General features: G+C 41.4%; 1 protein-coding gene across 6 annotated transcripts in view; it reads left to right on the forward strand.

Annotated features, from left to right (window-relative positions):
- PRUNE2 (prune homolog 2 with BCH domain) overlaps positions 1–22,458 on the forward strand; it is a 255,324-nt gene that overhangs the window by 58,113 nt on the left and 174,753 nt on the right. For all 6 annotated transcript variants that reach the window (XM_059141929.1, XM_059141931.1, XM_059141930.1 and 3 more), the window contains exons 4-6: positions 584–747; positions 17,640–17,792; positions 20,902–20,996. In XM_059141929.1, coding sequence (XP_058997912.1) covers positions 584–747; positions 17,640–17,792; positions 20,902–20,996 — 412 coding nt within the window. The remainder of the gene's footprint in view (positions 1–583; positions 748–17,639; positions 17,793–20,901; positions 20,997–22,458) is intronic.

A 22,458-nucleotide genomic window follows, 5' to 3' on the forward strand; every position in this document is an offset into this window, starting at 1 on the left:
TTATCTCATGTAAAAGATGACTGTGGAAATAAGTCAGCCCATATAGCTTTTCTCCACCACTGGGACTACATGTGCAAGTTCTGGAACCAGATTATCAGAGTTTAAACACAAGCTAGTCTGCTTACAAGTTTTGTAACCTTGAACAAATTTCTTAGCCTCTTTGTGCTTCCATTTCCCTATTTTTAAAATGGGAGTATTACTAGAACCCATTTCATAGGCTCATTTTATAGTGTAAGATGTAGTGATATTCCATCTGGTCTTATAATAGTGTCTGGCCAGTAATGGAAGCCTAGTAAATGTTAGCTATTATTAGTTATTGCTATTATTATTATCATTTACCAATAGCAAAACAAGATAGAAGTGCTGAGGTGTGGGGGGGGCTACCTACTGAGACTCTTGGGGAGTGAATTCACTGAAATGGAATGTGAAGGCACATCGAATAAGGGTCCTGTCTTCCGAGTCATGTGAGCTTACTCAGATTTTAGGCTCTTGAGAGGAAGTCATTTGTGTGGGAGTAGAGATTACATACTTTCAGAAAATGTGCCATATCTCTTTGTGTTTCTCTCCTCCATTTGCTTTACAGTGAGGACAAAACCTTAGAATCAGCGGTTGTCAAAGTCATTAATCAGGTGGAGCAGAGCGATGGCGGTCTTGAGTTCCAAGAGTCTTCCTCTTCCCTTGTGGTGAAAGAGATCCTCCAGGAGGCTCCTGAGCTCATCACCGAGCAGCTGGCTCATCTCCTCAGAGGTGAGAGACGGCTCTTTCTGTTAAATACTGGAAGGCCTAATGGAGTGTTTCTCAACTTACTCATGCAGAATGAGTGTGATCCATTCTTGGGTTAACAACCCCTTTCAAGACCACGGGAAGCTTCATCAGAGAAGCAGGGAGTAAAGAGTTTGTTAAAGAGTAGCATTATACTGCATATTAAAAATGTGCATTTAGAAATAGGCATGAGAGATCTTTGCTGTTTCACTAGATGAGGGTTTAAGTGGAACTGTGGCACCTCTGTTGAGGAGCTAGAAGAGCTCTTCCGGCCGGCCAGCATCTTCCAGAGATGATTCTTGCCCCACAGCCCGGTGACTCAGGGCCAGAATCCATGTCCTCATGTTGAAATATATGCTTGGTTTGTGGAATATTGCTAAGATGGCAAAATAAACACTTTTCATGTTGGTGATTTTGTGTTGGGTCTTTTATAGTCACCTTGTCACCTCGTTGGCTGCCATCTTGTAACATTTCCCATCCAAACTCAGCCCTGTGTTCCCAGCACATTATCATAGATTCCCATTTGACTATTTTTCATCTCTGTCCATGAAGCCCAAACCACTTCCAAAAGGGCTTTCTAACCTGGAGATTGCTAGTTGACTTTGGTGGCACGAAATACCACAAAAATTCAGTGTTGTCTCATGTAGAACAGCTTTGGTTGTTGTATAAAGCTCGCTCTTTCTTTCTTTCAATAATCCATCTTGAACATGGTACAGTTGGGTTTTTCTCAGAAGTATCTCGCACAAGAAAGTGAAAAACAGGGATTAACAGACTGAAAGAATTTTAAAAAAAGAAAAGAGATGACCAAGAGTATGTTGACACCACTCCTTTGAGGACACTTTCCTTCACTTCCTGTCTCTTCCACAACGTGGAGAGGAAAATATCCAAAAGTTACGTAGTTCCTGTGAATATTTTAGAACCAGTGGCCCCAGTAAACCTGTTTTAAATTTTTTCTGGCAACGGACATCTGTTAAAATGCTCTGTGGGACACTGTGCCCTCAACTAAATCAAATAAATACGGTCATTTATCTCTGTGACAGAGCAGAAGGAAAATAAAGGTAATTAGGGATCCCAGCCAAGGGGGAAGTTGTTTGACAATGCAAATGTGCAGTGCAGGCAAATGCTGAAGAGTATTTTGTTTCAATTTTTTGCACACTAAGAAGCTTGATTTATTGTTTAAAAAATACATGTATTGTTTAATAGGAAAGAAAGTCCACAAATCGCTTGTCATCATGCTTTTCTGTAAATAGTTAAATGAGATCAAACTGTGATACGTAGGTCTGATTTTGCTGTCAATGACACAATAATGATGATATTCAGATTTGGGGGATTCGTAGGGATGCAGGCCCTTTTATGAGTGATGTTGGTTTTAGTTAGCAAAGCTACCAGGAATCAGAGGTAGGGTAAAGGGCCTTGGTTTTTCTTATCATTGGAGGTTTTTCTTAAGGTTGGGCTTGAAATGGGATCCTATGGGAAGCTGGCCGAGTAGGGAGGTCACTCTGTTGCTGCCTGGACATTGGGATGTAAGAAGATAAAGTGCCTTTCTGTGTAAAGACTGCAGACAGAGAGACTGTCATGAGAGAGTCCAGAGTCACTAAGCCTGGAAGGTGGCTTGCTACAGGTGTCCCAAGAGGTTTGATATTAAAGAGGAAACTCAGTTGTTCAGAGCAAGAAGTAAAAGTTCCTTAATCGGAACACCTGGGTGGCTCAGTTGGTTAAGCGTCTGCCTTCGGCTCAGGTCATGATCTCAGGGTCCTGGGATCGAGCCCCGCTTTGGGTTCCCTGCTCAGGAAGGAGCCTGCTTCTCTCTTTCCCTCTGCCTCTGCCCCTTCCCCATCGTGCGTGCATTCTCTCTCTCTCTCTCTCTCTCTCTTTCTCTCAGATAAATAAAATCTGAAAAAATAATTCTAAGAAAGAAAGAAAGTTCCTAAATCTTTAGTAAGTATCAGAAAAGAATCAAGTTGAATTTTGCAATATTCATTAAACTCAACATTAGATTTCATAGTTTTCCTAATCATGTATTATCACCGAAACACATGGGAGTTTTTGATGTGCCTCTAAATAATTTTAACATTCTTTATTTTTGTAGCATGGATAGTTCTCTGTCCAAAGAGTTTTCTCTAGAAACAGCTAGTTATTTTATATTTTGGAGTGCTCAACATAATCATTAATTCGACACACATGTCTAGAGTGTATGTATACATTTTTCTAGGTCTTGAAGGAAAGTAAAATTTCTATGCACACCTTTGCCACAAAGAATTTTAAAAAAATGTCTGTTTGCAGATGTTGTGAGACTAAATATTGATGGCTGAGGCTTAGAAGAAGGGTCTTTGAAAACATCCTAATTAGATGTCTTTGGGGGATATATTATTATGAACTTTGTGCTCAAAAAACCTGAATTTACTGTGAACCAAGTACTCAATGTGATTACTCTTGGCCTTTCATTCCCACGGTCATATCCTAGAACACTACATGCTGAGGCACAGTGGGGGGCTATAGACGGATTTCCAATGGGCCATCAATCCCCTCAGTCACTGGAGAGGACCCTCAGGAGATGCCTCTTAGCCCATTAGGCCGGGGAACAAAGGGTTAATTTTCAGAGTGTTCCTTAATGCTTCAGAGTTTGGACCTGCTTTTCCTTAGTCTTGCTTGATTAGCTGCTTCTCCTCTGTTCAACGTCTAAGTATTGCAGCACTGTCGAACTTCATCCTGGGACATCTTTTTTCTATACAATATTCTTTTTTTTTTTTAAGCTTTTTATTTAAATTCCAGTTAGTTCCCATAGAGTGTGATATTAGTTTTGGGGTAGAGAAGAGTGATTGATTGCACACTTCCATGCATCACCCGATGGCTCCTCCCGACAGGTGTACTGCTTAGTCCCCAGCCCCTCCCTTCTAGTAACCATCAGTTCTGTGTAGTTGAGTCTGTCCCTTGTCTGTACCCTGCGCTTAAGTGACCACATCTCATTCTGAGATTTTAGACCTCTCCGTAGCATAGTCCAGGTCCATCGGCAATGCCCATGCAACCTCTTCACATGCGTGTCCAACTGACACCCACCTCCCTGGGGCTGGAATGGAACACTGTGGTTCCTTCTACCTCCAGCCCTGCTTTATGTCAGCTTCCCCAGGTCAGCACTGCCAACCGCCACCCTAGACGCCAGTCACCACCTGAGCAGGTGATTCTATTTCCTTCCCTCCCTCATTGATCCGTGAGCCCGTCCTGCTGACTCTCCATCTACAGCCTGACCTGAATCCGTCTGCTCTCCGTGATACCAGCAGCGATGCCGCTGAACTGCCACTCTATCTCTCCCACAAAGGCAACGGCGGCGGGAGTGTTGCCTCTTCCCTCCAGAAAAGCTGTTGTTCATGAAGTCGTCAGAAATGGCCTTTTGAAAGTGTAAACCAATTGTGTTCATCTCCTGTTTAAAATCCATCACACCAAAATCCAAGCACCATCCCCAAGCCCCCAATCTACGTATGGCCTCTCCCTGCCTGCCCTGAGGCCATGGATCTGCCTCCCCCCACCTCCCACCCCGCAACCCCCCCCCCTCCCCGTCCTGTCCTTTCCCTTGGAGAATTCCAGGGACAGGGGCCCTTCAGTCTTTCAAATATACCAAACTTTTTCCACTCCTGAGGACCTACATGAGCTGTCCCTTCCTTCTAGAATGCTCTATCTACTTCTCTATCACGACTTTCTTCCTCCCTTTTACTCTTCACTCCAGAATGCAAGCTTCATGAGAAAACAGACCTTCTGTGTTTTGTTCACGGCTCCCCTGATGTGTCTCTGGCTCCCAGAACACTGCTTGCCACATAGACCCTCAGTAAAAACAGTCATAAGAGGGATTATGCACGACTGTGTATATACTTCCTATTTTGATGAGTATTGATTTAGTTAGCTCTGTGAAATGATAATATCCATTTCATTCCTGCTTATTCCTCCAACCTTCTTAATGTCCAGAATTTAGACATTGTCTTTTTCAATAATCAACCCTCTTCTTATTTTTATTTTTATTTTTTTTAGATTTTAGAAATCCTAGTGGAGGGATGCCTGGGTGATTCAGTGGGCCTCTGCCTTCGGCTCAGGTCATAGTCTCAGGGTCCTGGGATTGAGTGTCACATCAGGCTCTCTGCTCAGTAGGGAACCTGCTTCCTCCTCTCTCTCTGCCTGCCTACTTGTGATCTCTCTCTGTCAAATAAATACATAATTTTTTTTTTTTAAAAAGGGGGTGGCTGGGTGGCTCAGTGGGTTAAGCCTCTACCTTTGGCTCAGGTCATGATCTCGAGGTCCCTGGGATTGAGCCCTGCATCGGGCTCTCTGTTCAGCAGGAAGTCTGCTTCCCTCTCTCTGCCTCCTTGTGATCTCTCTCTCTCTCTCTCTCTGTCAAATAAATAAATAAATAAATAAATAAAAATTTAAAAAAGAAATTCTAGTAGAACTTGTTCTGTTATGCAAGTCTTTGTTTTTATTTTCATCTTGGTTGTCTCTCTCTCTCTCTCTCTGTATATATAGATGTATATAATTGTATATATAAACTTAAAAAAGATTTTATCTATTTGAGAGAGAGAGAAAGAGCTTGAATGAGAGAGAACATGAACAGGGGGAAGAGGAGTAGGAGAGAGAGAAACAAACTCCCCACTGAACAGGGAGATCAAGGCAGGGCTCCATCCCAGAACCCTGATATCATGACCAGAGTTGAAGGCAGATGCTTAAATGACTGAGTCACCCAGGTACCCCAGTATATTCCTTTCAGGAAGTATAATACACATATAGAAAAGAAGACAAAGCAGAAATATAAAGTTCAGTGAATTATCACAGAAGGAATCTTTTTAACAATTACCCAGGTAAAGAAACAGAACAAGAAGACCTCTTTGTGCCCTGTCTCATTACTACCCAGTTTCTCCTTAACTGAAGGTAACCAGTCTGATTTTTATGGCACACACTTCTTTCTTTCCTTTATAGTTTTACTACCCCCGAATGTACTCTATAACTCCACGGATTGGTTTTGCGTGTTTTGCATATTATATAAGTGGAATCATTTAGTTATACTCTCCTTGTTATTAGAAGTCTGCACTTACGTTAAGTATAGTATTGGGGGACTTGGGTGGCTCAGTTGGTTGAGTGTCTCACTCTTCATTTCTGGGGTTATGATCCTGAGATCATAAGCTCAAACCTCGTGATGGGCCCTGTGCTTGGAGTGGAGTCTGCTTGAGATTCTTTCTCCCTCTGTCTCTCTTTCTCTGCCCCTCCCCTCCATGCACACATGCTCCCTCTCTAAACAAATAAATAAAAGCTTTAAATAAATAAATGTAGTATCTATTTTCATAAGCCAATCATCTATCATGTATCTGCTTCTTATTCGTGTCCTTCCTTCTCACATAGAGTATTTGAAGAGGTTTATAAAAATGTATGCGGATATAGTAAAACAGGAATAAAAGAGTCAGTCAGGAAAAACAAAAATGTGTCAAGAAAGGAATAAGATCAAGATAGAATTAAAAATATCAACGGAGTAAAAATAGTATTCAATCCAAAACGTGGTATATGTGCCTCCTAGAGCCACTGAAAGAAATAGAAAGCAAATTAATTGTGATATTTATACCGTTACTAAAACAAATACATAGACCAGTTCCTTATTGAAAAAAAAAAAAAATCTAAGTCTAAAGTATTTTTCCCTTGCATCCGTCTTCTGGAAAATACCCCTGACCATGTCATAGACTACCTCCAACCTACGCACTAATAGTTGATACAGAACTGAGCTGTATGTCAGAACTTCCCACTCCCTAGTCAGTCAGTGCGTGCGTGTTGTTTTAATCAATGTCGCGGTTAGTCTAGTAATCTGATTTTCTGCTCTAAATCTCATTTCTCTATGCGTTCCTATTTTTCTCTCAATACAGGAAATAAATCCTCACTTTCAATCCTAGGAGAATCTTTTGTAGTCTTATCCTGAAAACTGTAAATATCTATCCCAGTGGTTGCCTTGTGGGAGAAGATGGCGTTCAAATACTGAGGTGGAACCTGGGTGTTACGGACGTTGTTAAAAGATCATTTATATACCGATTAGAAGTAGGCATTCTGTCGCCAGGGTAGAAATAACCTGCTGTGTTCCTCTAATAATCTCCCTGGTCCCTGTATCCTCTGAGCCACGGCACAACATCTACGGGTAGATGTCAACAGGTGACTCACTCATGGCCAGTGCCTGTTCAGACTGTGCAGGGGATTTAATGAAGTCCACATAATTTGCATTTCCTTCAGTGAATACATCTTACAAAAGCTAGGTCTCGCTGTGGTCTTCCAATAAGACATACTTCAAACTTAGAAATTTCAAGATTCAGATCATTAGCATCACGTTCATCCGGAAAGACACAGACTTAATTCCATCGATGACTTTCTAATTATTCGTCTAAGAAGAGAATGTGTTCGTTCAGATGGGACGATAAACGATCCTGATTTTTGGAAATGTCTTTTTATTTCCTTCCCCTCCCCCATGTCTATTTTCTGCTGTCGTGATTCTCTTTTCTTTATTTTCTTTCTTCTCTTCTGCCTCTCCTTTTTGTCCCTTCTTGCTCTTCTTTTTTTTTTTTTTTCTTTTCTTCCCCTTCCCACTCTCTGCTCTGCGATCCTTTTGTTAGCATTTTCAGACAAGCTGCAAACTGCATGTATTTAAAAGTCGCTGTAGACCATTAGAGTCGCCTAAAGTTGGTGTCTGGCTTTGCCCTGAGTTTTTGCCAAAAGCACACGATTATGAACCCGCCAGAAACCTCAACCTGTGTTCTTTAATTTCCCCCGAGGCGTGCACTAGAGGACTATTGCCAAATTTAAGGTCCATGAAATTGCTGAATCATCACATTAGGGATTTGTATTTGTGTGTTGTGTACATGCCTGTGTGTGTGTGTGTGTGTGTGTGTGTGTGTGTGTGTGTCTGGGAACCAGCTGGCAACGAAGAGATTGCAGCCACTGATTACCAGTCGGTTTCCATTAAGACCACACTCCCCCCCCACCATCGAAAGACCTGTCACGTTTATTTGTATAAAGCCTTTACAGAGCCACAAAATGAAGAGTGAAACAAGTTACAGCAATTGTCCATCATGTGGAAAACCTCTGCCCTAGGTTTTTAAGAAACACATTCTCTCCTTTCTATTGGCAGTTCCATTTGAACTTTAATAAAGAATACTTGCTTGCTATTTTAGTAGCCCGGATTAACAGCTTCAGAAAAGATCCTTTTAAGGAGGTCAAATGGGAAAGGAACGGTGCCAGATTTTTTTTTTTCCCCTCTCCTGCCCAAAGAGGGAATCATCCTCTCCCAGTGAATCATCTGTCTCCTGAAATGGTTACAAAGCCCAAAGGGAATTTCATCCATCCTGTTTTGCTGAGGAAGAGGGAAGATCTGTGCTGGGGGTAGAGGAAAGAGATTACTTATTATTTACTTATTTAATTTGGGGGTAGCTATAAAACCAGAACAATTTCTCAAACTCAGAGCTCTTATACCATGCCAAGATAAGCCTTATTCTTAAATTCAGACCTTTTAAATTTATGAGAGTATTAAGCACTTGAGTAATATGCCTCCTTTTTATCCCTTTTCAGGCAAAAATGTGAGCTGATGTAATTTCGATCTTTTTTTTTCTCCTTCCTTCTCCGCCCATTGTTCTTTCTTTAATTTATTTATTTTTGTTTCACTATGAAAAAAAAATCAATCCCAAGTGAAACAAGGAAAGAGGTTTAAATCCCTTCTTTTCTGCTAAGAATTTATCATGCAGAGTATGCCTTTACTGTGGTGAATGTTTTCCCCAAACAACTTCTGACTTCATTAGATCATGTTTAATATTAATGTACTGCAATTGCTTTTGGCAAGAGGTCCTTCACTTTGCCATTCTTTTGAACAAAGAACATTGTGGTTGATGTTTTCTAATGGAATGAAATGTTTGTTACAGTAGTATTATAATTGCTTTCTTTGTTGCTTCTTGCTAATCCCCCCTGGCCCATGAATAGCTAGGACACTGTTGGGTCCATGTGTATGGACTTAAATATTTTTGTAGTTCTGCAGAATTTGCTGGAAGTGAAATCAACTCTGACTCCGAAAGTGGGTTTGATTTTGCCAAGAGGTGCTTTTGGCTGCTGTATATCCTGATATATAGCTAAATGGATCTTTAATGTGAAGTAAAAAAATTTGCTTCAGATGAATCCATTGAATAAAGTTGGGCCATACCCCATTCTTTTGCAGTAAAAACAACTGGGAGTGTGGTGAGCCTCTTTCTGAGTTATTTTTTCCCACTTATATCAGTACATCACCTTCTTTCGAATTGTCAAGTCACAATCATAAATCAGTGTCGGAAGTCTCTTTCATGGAATTATTCTGTAAGACTCTGTTTAGTGCAGTGTATGTTAGATTAATTTTCCATTTTATATATTTTAAAATTAAGATCCCCCAATCCAAGAAATTGGATTCTTGGTTTGACTGTAAGCCAGGCACATTTTAGTGAAATGTATTCCTAAAAATCTTATATTTTGATGCTATTACAGGTTTTAAAAAATTTATTAAATTCAATTCTCTAATTGTAATTGTTTATGGAAATTCAGATTTTGTATCTGAACTTCTATCACGTGCCCTTGCTAAATTTACTTACTATGTTAAGCTCATTTATAGGTTCTTTTTTTAAAAGAAGATTTTATTTATCTGAGAGCAAGAGAGAGAAAGAGAAAGCACAGAGGGAGAAGGAAAGGCAGGCTCCCCACCAAGTAGAGAGACCGGCGCAGGGCTTGATCCCAGGACCCTAAGATAATGACCCGAGCTGAAGGCAGAGGCTTAATGGACTGAGATACCCGGCACCTCTCATTTATAGGTTCTTCTGAGTTTTTATATATACAAACATATTGTCTACAAGAAAAGACAGTTTTTATATCTTCTTTTCCTTTCCTTATATCTTTTACTTCTTCTGCTTGCCTTGTTGCTCTGGCCGGGACAGTGCAGTGTGGAATAGAAGTAGTAATAGCAGGCATCTCTGTGTCAGTCCTGATTGGAGATGGAAGGCTTTCAGTATTTCACAGTTCAATACCAGGTTTGCTTTTTTTTTTTTTTTTAAGATTTTTTATTTATTTATTCGACAGAGAGAGATCACAAGTAGGCAGAGAGGCAGGCAGAGAGAGAGAGAGAGAGGAGGAAGCAGGCTCCCTGCTGAGCAGAGAATCCGATGAGGGGCTCGATCCCAGGACACTGGGATCACGACCTGAGCCAAAGGCAGAGGCTCCAGGCACCCCTAGATTCATTTTTTAAATTCTTTTTTTTGGGGAAGTAAATTCAACCCCTAACATGGGCCTCGAACTCACAACCCTAAGATCAAGAGTCATACGCTCTCCTGACTGAGCCAGCCTGGTGTCTGTCCCTAATGGATTCATTTTTAGGCAGATACAAAACCATCCAGATTTTAAATTTCTTTCCTGCCAGTTTTGGCAAGTTGAGTTTTTCTTAGAAGTATTATTATTTTCAAAAGAATTTCATATTCTATTACAGTTTGTTCTTATCTCTTAGTATCACTAGAATCTGTAGTATGTCACCATTTCATTCCTCATTTTGGTAAATTATGTCTTCTCTGACTCTTCTCTTTTTTTTTAAGTAGTTTTCAAAAGATAATTTGAATGTGATATTTTCATTATCATTCAATTAAAACATATTCTGATTATGTGGTGATTTCTTCTTTTATCGTGAGTTAGAAGTACTTTGTTTAATTTTTAAATATTTGGGAATTTTCTGGTTTTGTTCTATTACTGAGTTCCAGACTATGATCATGGTTGCCATAGAATATAACTCTGTGACTGCAATCTTTTGAAATTTGTTAAAACTTGATTCTCCCCCAAAGCTGCCACCTCTAACACCCCTGCTGCCTCTGTGTGTGTGTGAACGGAAGTGGAGCTGAGGGCACAAGGAGAGCCCCATGCCCCTCCCCCCACCTGTATTTAATATATAAATACAGAGATGTGTTAAAAAAAAAAAAAAAAAAAGACTTGATTTATGCTTCCCAGTTCGTCAGTTGGGTTTAATGTCTTATTTGTGCTAGACAAGAAAGTGTAGGTCTGCCATTGTTGATGACAGTGTTCAATATATGCCAGTTAGGTCAAGTTTCTGACTCATGTTGCTCAAATATTCTATATCTTTTTTTAAAGATTTATTTATTTATTTTGCAGAGAGAGTTGGGGGGGTGCAGGGCAGAGAGAGAGAAACTCAAGCCAGCTCTGCACTGAACATGGAGCCATGGCAGGATCGATGGGACCTAAGCCAAAACCTAGTTGACAGAGACAGAGATCACAGTAGACAGAGAGGCAGGCAGACAGAGAGGGGGAAGCAGGCTCCCCGCTGAGCAGAGAGCCCAACGCGGGGCTCGATCTCATGACCCTGAGGCTTAACCCACTGAGCCACCCAGGCGCCCCGCCAAAACCTAGGTGGATGCTTAACTGACTGCGCCAGCAAGCAGCCCCAAAATATTCTACCTCTTTCCAGATTTTCCTCCTACTGGTTCTTGGAATTGCTGAGAAGGGGGTCCTACATTTCCTTTATCTCTTTCTTTATCCAGTTTTCTCCGTGTTTGCTTTGCCGATGAAGTGGTGGTGGTTAGCACATGTAAATTTGGGATTGACTATCTTCCTGAGGGTTGACCCTTTAATAGTTAAAAAAAATTGTCTTAATGTCAAGTAATTCTTTTTGCCTTATAGTCTACTTCATCTGATATTAGTATCTTAGACTAATGTTATGCCTATTTCTACCTTTCACTTTCAACATTTCACCCTCGTTTCTAAGGTGTGTCTTTGCAAACAGTATATTGCTATTATATTCTATATATTTAAAAGCTATTGTGCTTTTAAAATTCACTTTGGTAATTTTTCTCTTTTAATTTAAGTACTTTGTCTTTTTTACATTGGCAAAAAGATATAACATTAAATTTACCATCTTTACCATTTTTAAGTGTACAGTTTCATAATGTTAGGTATCTTCGTATAGTTGTGTGTTCAATCTCTAGAAGTGCTTCATTGTGCAATACTGAGACTATACCCCCTGAGCACTGATTGTTTCCACATTGGATGTAATCGCTCTTATATTTGGGTTTCAATTTGTCGTTTTGCTGGTTTTCAATTTGTCTCACATTTTCTTTATTTCCTCGTTTCTTTATTAGTATTACGCAAAAGTATTTTTGCTACTACATTTCCCCTCATTAGCTTGTGAGCTCTGAATTATTTTTAAAAATTGTTTTATAGGTAAAATACAGATTTAACATACAATGAAAATCTCATGTAAGTTGATATTTTAATCACTTCCATGACAATCCAAGAAACTTGAGACACTTTGGCTCTACCTCGTCCCTTCTGCAATTTGTTAACATTGGAATGTATTTTAATCACACTCCATAAGAAATGTAAGATATTGCCATTGTTGGGGCACTTGTGTGGCTTAGTTGGTTAAGACTCCAACCAGGTCATAATCTTAGGGTCGTGAGATCAAGGCCCACATCAGGCTCTGTGCTCAGTGCAGAGTCTGCTTGAGATTCTCTCTCCCTCTGCCCCTCCCCCTTAAGATAAATAAATAAATCTTTTTAAAAAAGGTATTGTGATTGTTTTATACAGTGAATATTGATTTATTCTTATCCACATATTCACATTTTCCAGCGTTTTTCTTTCCTTTCGGCATTTCTTTCCTTCCATCTATAGTAGTTTTCTTCTGCTTTTATTATTGCTTTTAGTGTGGGTTTTCTCTTGACAAAGTTTTAGTTTATTTCTGTGGAAATGTCTTCATTTTGCCTTCATTTTTTATGTGTTCACTCAGAATAGAATTTTAAATCAGCATGCACTTTATATCTACACTTTGAAGATAATTACATTGTCTTCTGACTGTCATCATTTTTGATGAGGTTGGCTCTTGGTTTCATTGTTGTTCCTTTGACAGTCATGTTCCTTTTTCTCTGACCGATTTAAAATTTTCATTTTCTGTAATTTTTAGCAGTTTTAGCGTCATGTGTCTAGAGGTCTTTTTTTTTTTTCTTTTTTTTTTTTGCATTTATCAGATTTGGGTTCCTAGTTTAACCTGAATGGTAGAGTGATAACTTTCATTAATTTTGAAAAGTGATTGGCCATTGCCTTTTCAAATATAATTTCAGTCCCATTTTCTTTCATTTCCAAGGGAAACTCCCATTGTATTTATGTTAGACCTTTTCTCCATGTTTCCAGGGTCCCTTATACTCATCTCTATATTTTTCCTTCCCCTTTTCTCTTCATACTTCAGTATGGATAGTTCAGTCTGGATATTTTCTACTGACATAGTTTCCAATTTATTGATCCTCTCCTCATCTGATCTGTTGTTAAACATGTTTTATTTTTATTTATTTTTTAAGATTTTATTTATTTATTTGACAGAGAAGGAATGCAAGCAGGGGGAGTGGGAGAGGTAGAAGCAGGCTTCTGGCTAAGTGAGGAGTCTGATGTGGGGCTTGATCCCAGGACCCTGGGATCATGACCTGAGCCAAACGCAGACATTTAATGACTGAGCCACCCAGGAGCACCATTAAGCACATTTTAAGTGTGTAAATGAGTCTTACATTCAATTATTAAATTTACGGTTTAAAAATTTCTTTTGAATATTTTATTTATAGATCCTAACTCTCTACCATAATTCTCCAGCTACTTTTTTTTGTCCCGTCTACTTCCATTTCCATTCTTTTTCTCAGGAGTTCGCCCACCCCCCCCCCCCGAGTTTTCAGTCAGTTGATCATATTTTTTAAAGGTGTGGTAACTTTTTATCGATTGATGAATAACATACATGAAAAGCGTAGGGATGATGAGTCCGTGGTTGATGAGATTCTTTTGCTCTAGAGAGGTTTTACTTTTGCACCTCAAGGCAGTTAGAAGAGGATCAGATAAACTTAATCTATTTTGTGTTTGAGATGATTTGAATCAGGATTTCAGTCATCTGAAGACTAATCTATGTTTGCTTCATCCTACTGCTATGGCAGAGGTCAGCAAACTTTATCTGTATATGACCAGATAGTAAATATTTTACTATTGCAGTCCTATTTACTTTGATTTACTATTTTACTATTTCCTTTGCAGGCCTATAGGTCTCTGTTGCAACTACTCACCCTATCATGATAACACAAAAATCTCCGTAAACAGTATTAATAAGTGTGGTTGTATTCCAATAAAACTTTATTGGGGCACCTGGGTGGCTCAGTGGGTTAAAGCCTCTGCCTTTGGCTCAGCTCATGATCCCAGGGTCATGGGATTGAACCCCACATCGGGCTCTCTGCTCAGCGGGCAGCCTGCTTCCCCCTCTCTGCCTGCCTCTCTGCCTACTTGTGATCTCTGTCTGACTTGTGATCTCTGTCTGTGAATAAATAAATAAAATCGTAAAAAAAAAAAAAAACCAACCTTTATTTATAACATCTGGCAGTAAGCCAGATTTACCTGCAGACCATTATTCTCCAACCTTTGTCCCGAGATACAACTCTCCAGGGGCCTCCTCTCAAAACCTGGTTTGTTTAACCAAGACTCTTTTTCTGTAGAGATCCCTAAACTTCCATTTTTGTCTCACTATTCCTGTGAAATGATTATTAGATCTGGGAACCTTCTTATCTCATTGGCTACAACTCAGGCATTAGCAAATACCTAGAGAGGAAAAACCACACTGAATGTGGGCTTCACCTTTTTGCACCTACCTGCTCTCCAGGAGCTTAACTTTTAAGATAGTCGCCTGGATAACTGTCTGACACCATCACAGATTTTTTTTTTAAGATTTTATTTATTTATTTGACAGAGACAGAGAGATCACAAGTAGGCAGAGAGGCGGGTGGTGGGGGGCAGGGGAAAAGCAGGCTCCCCGCTGATCAGGGAGCCTCATGCAGGGCTCAATCCCAGGACCCTGAGATCATGACCTGAGCTGAAGGCAGAGGCTTGACTCACTGAGCTACCCAGGCACCTTAGATTGTTGTGGTTTTTTATTTTTTATTTTTTTATTTTTTTTTTAATTTTTATTTTATTATTATTTTTTAAAGATTTTATTTGCTTATTTGACAGACAAAGATCACAAGTAGGCAGAGAAGCAGGCAGAGACAGAGGGGGAAGAAGGCTCTCCACTTAAGCAGGGAACCCGATGTGGGACTCGATCACAGGACCCTGGGATCATGACCTGAGCTGAAGGCAGAGGCTTTAACCCACTGAGCCACCGAGGCGCCGCTTGCTTTTTTTTTTTTTTTTTTTTTTAAATCTAGTTTTTCTCCTTGTTCTTGATACAGGTAGTTTTTCAGAGCCAGAAGCAGATGAGGGTCTTTTTTGAAATTCGGATTCACCATTGCCTTAATAAAGACCGAAAAAAAAATCTTTATGTTTTGGATTCTGTGTCAGTAATTGTCAGACTGAAGGGTGTACTCAGAATCCAGTTGACTACTCTCTGCCTTTAAATGATAATTTGTCTCTAATCTGTTTACTTCTCATGCTGACTGCTCTGTCCTTGATTCTCATCTAACACCACTTTCTAGAGTGCCTGGCTGGCTCAGTCAGTTAAGCATCCGCCTTTGGCTCAAGTCATGATCCGAGGAGGAATGAGTCCCATTTTGGGATCCCTGTTCAGCAGGGAGTCTGCTTCTCCCTCTGCCTCTCCCCTTCCCCCTCTTGTTCTCTCAGCACCCCCCATCAAATAAATTAGGCCTTTAAAAAAATAAAACGGCTTTCGAATTCTCCTGATATGCTCTAATTCATTCTCTGCATGGTAGGTGGAGAGATACTTATAAAACATAAATGTGAGCATGTTCTCTCTCACTACTTAAAGCTCTTTACTTATTGTTTTTTTTTTTTTTTTAAGTAAATTCTAGGCCCAACACGGGGCTCAGACTCATGACTCCGAGATCAAGAGTCACACGCTCCACTGACTGAGCCAGCCAGGCGCTGCTCACAGATTCAAACTCATTAATGCCTCTCCATTTCCTTTAGAATGTAAAAGACAAACTAAGATGGGCTGTAAAGGCCCTTCATGAACTTGCCCCTGTCTACTGTCCAATCAAATTTTCCAACATTTTTTTCTAAAGCCATACTGTCTGGTTCTAATCAATTGCTTTTCATTCCTTGAGGCAGTCAGAGCCTCTCCCACCTCAGTGCCTTTGCACATGGTCTACCCGACCCGGGATCTTCATACTCTTCCTTCACCTTAAGACACCTTTCAAGTCTCAGCTAAGGTGAACTCTCTTTACAAAGCTTGTTTTGACTCCTAAATTCTGGCCTAGATCTAGAGTGCTATGTATTTTCCCAGTGCTATTCCCCCCCACCCCCCCAATAATGAAATGGTCTGTTTTGTTTGTAGCCCCTAAACTACTCTGAGCTTCCTGGGACATAACTTACTGTATTTCAGTATTGAATCATTAACCTCTAGCACAGCTCCTGGCCCGTAGTAGGTGCTTACTTGCTCTTTGTTGGATGAATGAATGTATGAATGCTCTAAATATATTAGGCATTATTTGCTTTTTATTTTGATGTTTACATTCATTGATTCCCAGTATAATTTATAAACTGGGAAAGCAGTATTAGTTCCATTTTAAAATGGGGAAGTGATAATGGACAGGCCAGATGACTTGCGTGGGGTCTTTCACCATGTTTAATGGTGAGTGAAGGTCTAATCTCTAGATTCTGTAGGTTTTGGGATAGATGTTGAGATCGTGAGCCATTGTTTTCCTCACTCACTACACCATTTCTCCTTTTTCATTCTCACCTCTTTCTCTCCCTTCCTTCCTTCCTTCCTTCCTTCCCTCCTTCCGTTTCTCTCCCCCATGATTATCATTAAGGCCACAACAAAAGCCAGAGAAAGGGTGGCACCTTGATTAATCCATACGTTTGAGGACTCTTAGAGAATTTAATCATTCATCATTAACCAGAACATTTCTTTCCCCGATGGCTCCGTGTTGTCCTGGGATCAGAAAGCAGGGGAAGGGGCCATGACAGGTGGTAACTCCTCCTTTTCAAGGTGAGATTGTGCATAGAAATTCCAGGAGTTTGCCAGAGGTTAGTTGTTCATATTGGCAAATTCCTTTGTAATTGAATTTTGTAATGGAGACCTAGCTTGTGAATTCTTTTTTTTTTTTTTTTCTTAAGAATTTATTTATTTATTTGACAGAGAGACCACAAGTAGGCAGAGAGGCAGGCAGAGAGAGAGAGGAGGAAACAGGCTCCCCGCTGAGCAGAGAGCCAGATGCGGGACTTGATCCCAGAACCCTGGGATCACGACCCGAGCCGAAGGCAGTGGCCTAACCCACTGAGCCACCCAGGTGCCCCTGTGAATTCTTATAAATAGATAGCGGTGACTTCAGAGCTGTGAGGGATGCCTGGAAGACAGAGAGTGGCCTCCAGGTGGTGACCTGGACAGATTGCTTTGCTGCGGACAGTGGGACTCGGCAATCATTTGCTTATTAAAGGGAAGAAGTTCACACGTGAAATCAATAATGCGATAAGTGGAAACCATCTTCACTGTGGTCCCTTAAAGGGAATAGTAAAGGGAACTATTAAATAATTTAGATATTTTAAAACAGTTTGCCATTGAATTCCATTCTGAAATCATAAAACAATGAATACCATTTTTGTATGTTTGTGTGGGAAAGCTATGCATTTTGTTCCTTTCTCCATAAACTCCACCGCAGAGTGCCTTATAGTCAAGTTGTGGAGGTTCCCTCTGGTGAACAAAGAGGGAAGGCAGACAGTATCTGAAGAGTTTTGCTAAAGACTGTCTCTTGAATGCTACTCTGTGGAGGCCCCTGATCCAGGCAAGAAATTGGAAGGGGAAGTATAGATCCAGAGGCCAGAAAAACATTGATTTTCCTGACATGGCTGGAAGGTTTAAGGCCATTTTCATTCATGCCTTTCAGGTAGCATCCTTTTCAAGTGGATGACCATGGAATCTGAGAAGATCTCAGAGAAGCAAGAAGAAATTCTCTCTATCCTGGAAGAGAAATTTCCTAGCTTGCCTCCGAGAGAGGACATTATCACCATCCTGCAGGAGACCCAATTCAGTGCTCAGGGTGAGTGGCTGTCCCCCAGCTCTGTCGCAGCTCCTGAGCAGGGATGGTTTATGGGAAGGCATGCGGCCAGGGCCCGGAAAGTGAATTTGAGTGGGCCTTCCTTTTCTTCCCTATTGTTTGTGCTTGGGGAAGATTTCCAGGCACGTAATGTCAGCTCACCTGGAAGGAGGCGAGCTGACGTACGGCAAGCTCTCCTTTGAGGCCTTTGTGTCTGGATGTGTGGTTCATTCACGCGTCTAACGTGCACCCCAGACGCCTCGTTACATGAAATCCTGTGCTGAGCAGGTTCTATTCTGAGAATGTGGCAGAAGCAATGTCAAGCACAATGGGATTTCATAAATCAATTAATTTTAGGGGAAAAAAAAAGAGAGAGAGAGAAGACAGCTAAGCAGATAAAATTGTTCTCTCAATCTCAGCTTTACCAAGACAGACTTGACTCAATTATTCTATAATAATCATAAATAGATATTCACAGAGTGCCTGAGGCATACAAAGTTTTGCTGGTGTAACTTGGCATGGATCATCTTACCGAGTCTTCGTGACAACCCTGAGAGTCAGCTGCTATTTATATCCCCAGTTTCCAGATGCGAACACTGAGGCACAGAGAGAGGCAGCTTTGCTTTCTTGTCGTCACGTACACGGTTGGCAAATGGCCAGGCCAGGACTGAAACCCAGACGTAGACCTGGCTTTCTCCTTGAGTTTGGAATCCCCCGGGGGCAGAGCCTGAGGGAAGGCGGTTTATTTGGCAGGTGTTCCCCGGGGCACACTGACAGGAGCTGGCGTGGTTGGTCAAGTGGGTTAGCTTGGTGGGAATTCATGCCTTCACTCCGCTAGGGAACCTGAGGAAAGAGTGTGAAATGGCGCCTCGGTGTTTTCCCACCTGTAGGGCGCAGTACTGTGAAGGAGCTTGTCCAAGGCAAACTCCAGAGGCTGGTTGGTGAATTTTCAGGAGTTTCATGAGTTGGGCAGTGTTGAGTTAGCAACATGAAATCTGCCATGGTGGAAGGACTGACTCCCCCCAAAAAGGAGCAAACACTGCAAATCAAGTCTATTGCTGACTGTTCAGCATTTACCCACATATCACTGGAGTACTGAGTATCCAGGGCTCCTTGGTCCCAGGAGCTATGAATTCCCCCAGAGGAGACTCTGGGGCCAGAAAGAGGCCTCAGGAAGAGATGCAGGGGCTGGTGCTTGGGCTTCACGCTGGGGCGCACTGCGATGGGAAGAGCTGGGGAGGAGCGAGGGGGGCACGGAAGTGCCTGGTACAAACATGCGTGTGGGGATGTATGTGTATCTTGTCATTCACTTATTTTTTAAAAGATTTTATTTATATATTTGACAGGGAGAAAACACTATCAGGGGAGAGGGAGAGGGAGAAGCAGGCTTCCCGCTGAGCAGGGAGCCCACTGTGGGGCTCAATCCCAAGCCCTGGGATCATGACCTGAGCTGAAGGCAGTTGCTTAACTGACTGAGCCACCCAGGCATCGCTTGTCATTCACTTTTAAAACGAGACCAGGTTTTTTTTTTTTTTTTTTTTTTTTCCTTTTAAGATTTATTTATTTATTTGAGAGAAAAAGAGAGAGAGAGAGAGAATGCAGGGGGAAGGAGCAGAGACTTTTGTTTTTGAAGATTTTATCTATTTATTTGATAGAGAGCAGTAGGCAGAGAGGCAGGCAGAGAGACATGAAGAAGCAGGCTCCTTGCTTGCAGAGCAGAGAGCCCAATGCGGGGCTTGATCCCAGGACCCTGAGATCATGACCTGAGCCGAAGGCAGAGGCTTAACCCACTGAGCCACCCAGGTGCCCTGAAGCAGAGACTCTTCAACAGACTTCTCACTGAGCTCGGAGCCTGACGTGAGCCTTGATCTCACGACCCTGAGATCATGACCTGAGCTGAAAGCAAGAGTTGGATGCTTAACCGAATGCACCTACCCAGACGCCCCAAAACTAGACCAAGTTTTAATGTCACAGTATATTCTGTAAATCATTTTATGTTCAGTATAGTTGATGGTGGCCTTTGAGTCTTAAAGTCAAAGAAAAATATTTTGTACTCGGTCTGTTTCCCCACACTGCTGTGACTGGCAGAGTGTTCTAAGTTGGAAGGGCAGGCAGCCAACTCTGGTGTCTTACCACGTATCTGGGAAGGATGTATGTGCTCTACGGGGCTTTATCATGTGTGCTTCCCAAGAAGGTAGGCGTAGTCAGATATAATAACGTAGGTGAGGGTAACATGGCAAGCCAGAGCTTTTTCTGTTTTCAGGGATAGATTCTATGGAAGCACAGTGGTCACCTGACTCAACTATGCAGTTCTGGGTAACTCAGCCATTCCAGATTATTCTCCCCATCATTTACGGAATCCAGCGGCTCTGATTGCCAAAGTCCATTCCAAGGGTGACCGATTTAATCACAGTAGTTTTGTGCATTACCTTTAAAAAGTGCATTTTGAGTAAAATTTCACTAGCATATATGGGACCTCCCCTAAATCCATCCTAAAAGCAAATTTTGGCCTTGTGAGGTATGACTTCGCTAGTTTGCCTGATAACGCTCGGCTTTCCTCCTTCGCCCACCTCTTCCCGTTCCAGTGTCTGCTCTTATCAGTTCTGGGTCTCCGGAGGCTTTCATCTCTGAGCATTTAGTCCTGTGGCTTCTGGCTTGGTTTGGTTAGTGAGAAGAGTTAGCAACCCATGGGGGGTGGGGTTCAAGGGAAGGAGAAGAGAGAGGCGGGAGCCTTTCTTCCTTGCTTCCGCACTGATTTGATGGTAAGTTCCTGGCAGCCTCTCTCCTCTACTTTCAGGTCTCTGTTTCTTTCCTTTGTCCTTTTCAGCGTCTGGATGCCTCACCATCTTTTACTCATTTTCTCAGCCCCACCCACATCTCTGCTATTAAAAAATCTTTTTCTTTTTCATCGTGAGGGGTGAATTCTATTTCCTGCTGGGATCCTAACTGGTGCAAATATTGCCACCAATGTGATTTTTTTTGCCTTGTTATGGGCAAAAGAGATCTTGGGGAGGGATATTGAAATGAATATGTGAATTCTTCGCATAACCCCTTGATACTACCAAGAGCAGGTCCCCAAGTGTAACATAAGGTTTTCCCCTCTCATATACAGGTTTAAGTATTGAACAGACAATGCTGAAAGATCTAAAGGAACTGTCGGATGGAGAAATAAAAGTGGCCATTAGTACCGTGAACATGACCCTCGAGGTAAGGGTACGAATGATTTTTTTGTCTGGTTGTCTGGTTGGCCGGTTGGGTTTTTGGGGGGCAATGACAGATTTTCCAGAATTGCCGTCTGAGCAATTGGTGTGCAAACCTCCGCAGCAGAAGTCGGCGTTAGTCTTCTGCTCTGAATGCTTCTTTAGGATACGTTTGACTAGGAATGTGGGTTATTATTTTGGATGAAACCACTGTGCCAAGTCAATGAAAAATGGCAAACATGGATCCCCAAGGCAAGTGCTGTTTTGTTCATCTCCGTAAAACAAAACCCAAAACACAAATGCTCACGTTTGGATGTGTGCAAGGGCAGAGTCTGCTTACTGGTGATGATTATACATGTGAGTGGCTTCCCTGTCCTTTTTTCTGTGCACCGCTCCACGTCATCCATGGAATTTTCCAAGAAAACAAGTTGTCCTTTGGCCCTTGTGAGCTATTTGGATGCATGTCATTTTTGGTAATAATGGTGACAGCTCAAGTATTCATAAAACTCTCCTTCCAATCTATTAAATGAGTGACTCAGGGTGACTATTACTCTTGTTGTTGCGTGTTTCCTTGGTAAATTATCCTTCTTCTACTTTGGGGGTTTTCAGTGACTTGTATATTAATCTTAATTAACCTAACTAATGGGGATGATATTTTATAGAAACACACCACGCCGAAGTCTGCGTTGTCTCTGTCCTGTTATATTGCCTGGGTCGAGGCACTGAGCTCTCAAGTTTATGGAGATAAAAATTGCTGTATAGCAATTCATCTTTTGGTTTTTAGAATTGTGTATACCATTCTTTTTCTTGTTCCTCCTGGTGTTGATGACGCTATCAATGTGTATATTTCCTGGGAGTAGCAGGCATACACGGGGCAGCCATACCTTAGAAAACCCAAGACCAATGCAGGTGCTTTTCTTTGTAATTTCTTTGGAAAATTTATTCCCAGTTATTGACATGGTAATTCAGGTCATAGATCCGTATGAGTGTCAGGAGGAAGACTGTTGTCACTGGAGAGAGTGACATTTGGTGGTTATATCGTGCCTTGTAGTGTATGGAGGACGTTCTCATTGTGTGTAGTTGGTAGATTGACGCAAGTGTTCAAACTTATAGATGCTTCCCATGCTTCCCATAATTAGATGTTGATGTGACTCAACACAAGAAATGCATGCAATTTGGGATGTAGTAACTAGATAATCACCTTCAATTAGAAATCTGCTTTGTGTATAGAAATCCAAGGAAAACATGGATCTTGCAAGGGTCAGTAGCTCAGAGAATCATTTCTCCTAGTTCAAGCCTTAGGGTTTTCTGTCTCCTCCCCCCCCCCCCTCCGCTGCCTCCCTCCACTTAATGGCATCTTATTAGGTTTTAAATGCCTTGTTTGGAATTCCTTTCTAAATTAACATAGAGCATCTTATAATTGCTTAGGGAACTGTCTGTAGTTAGCAAATTATTTTAAGGCTTTTATT

This window comes from Mustela lutreola, chromosome 12 (genome assembly GCF_030435805.1).
Source record: "Mustela lutreola isolate mMusLut2 chromosome 12, mMusLut2.pri, whole genome shotgun sequence".
NCBI lineage: Eukaryota > Metazoa > Chordata > Mammalia > Carnivora > Mustelidae > Mustela > Mustela lutreola.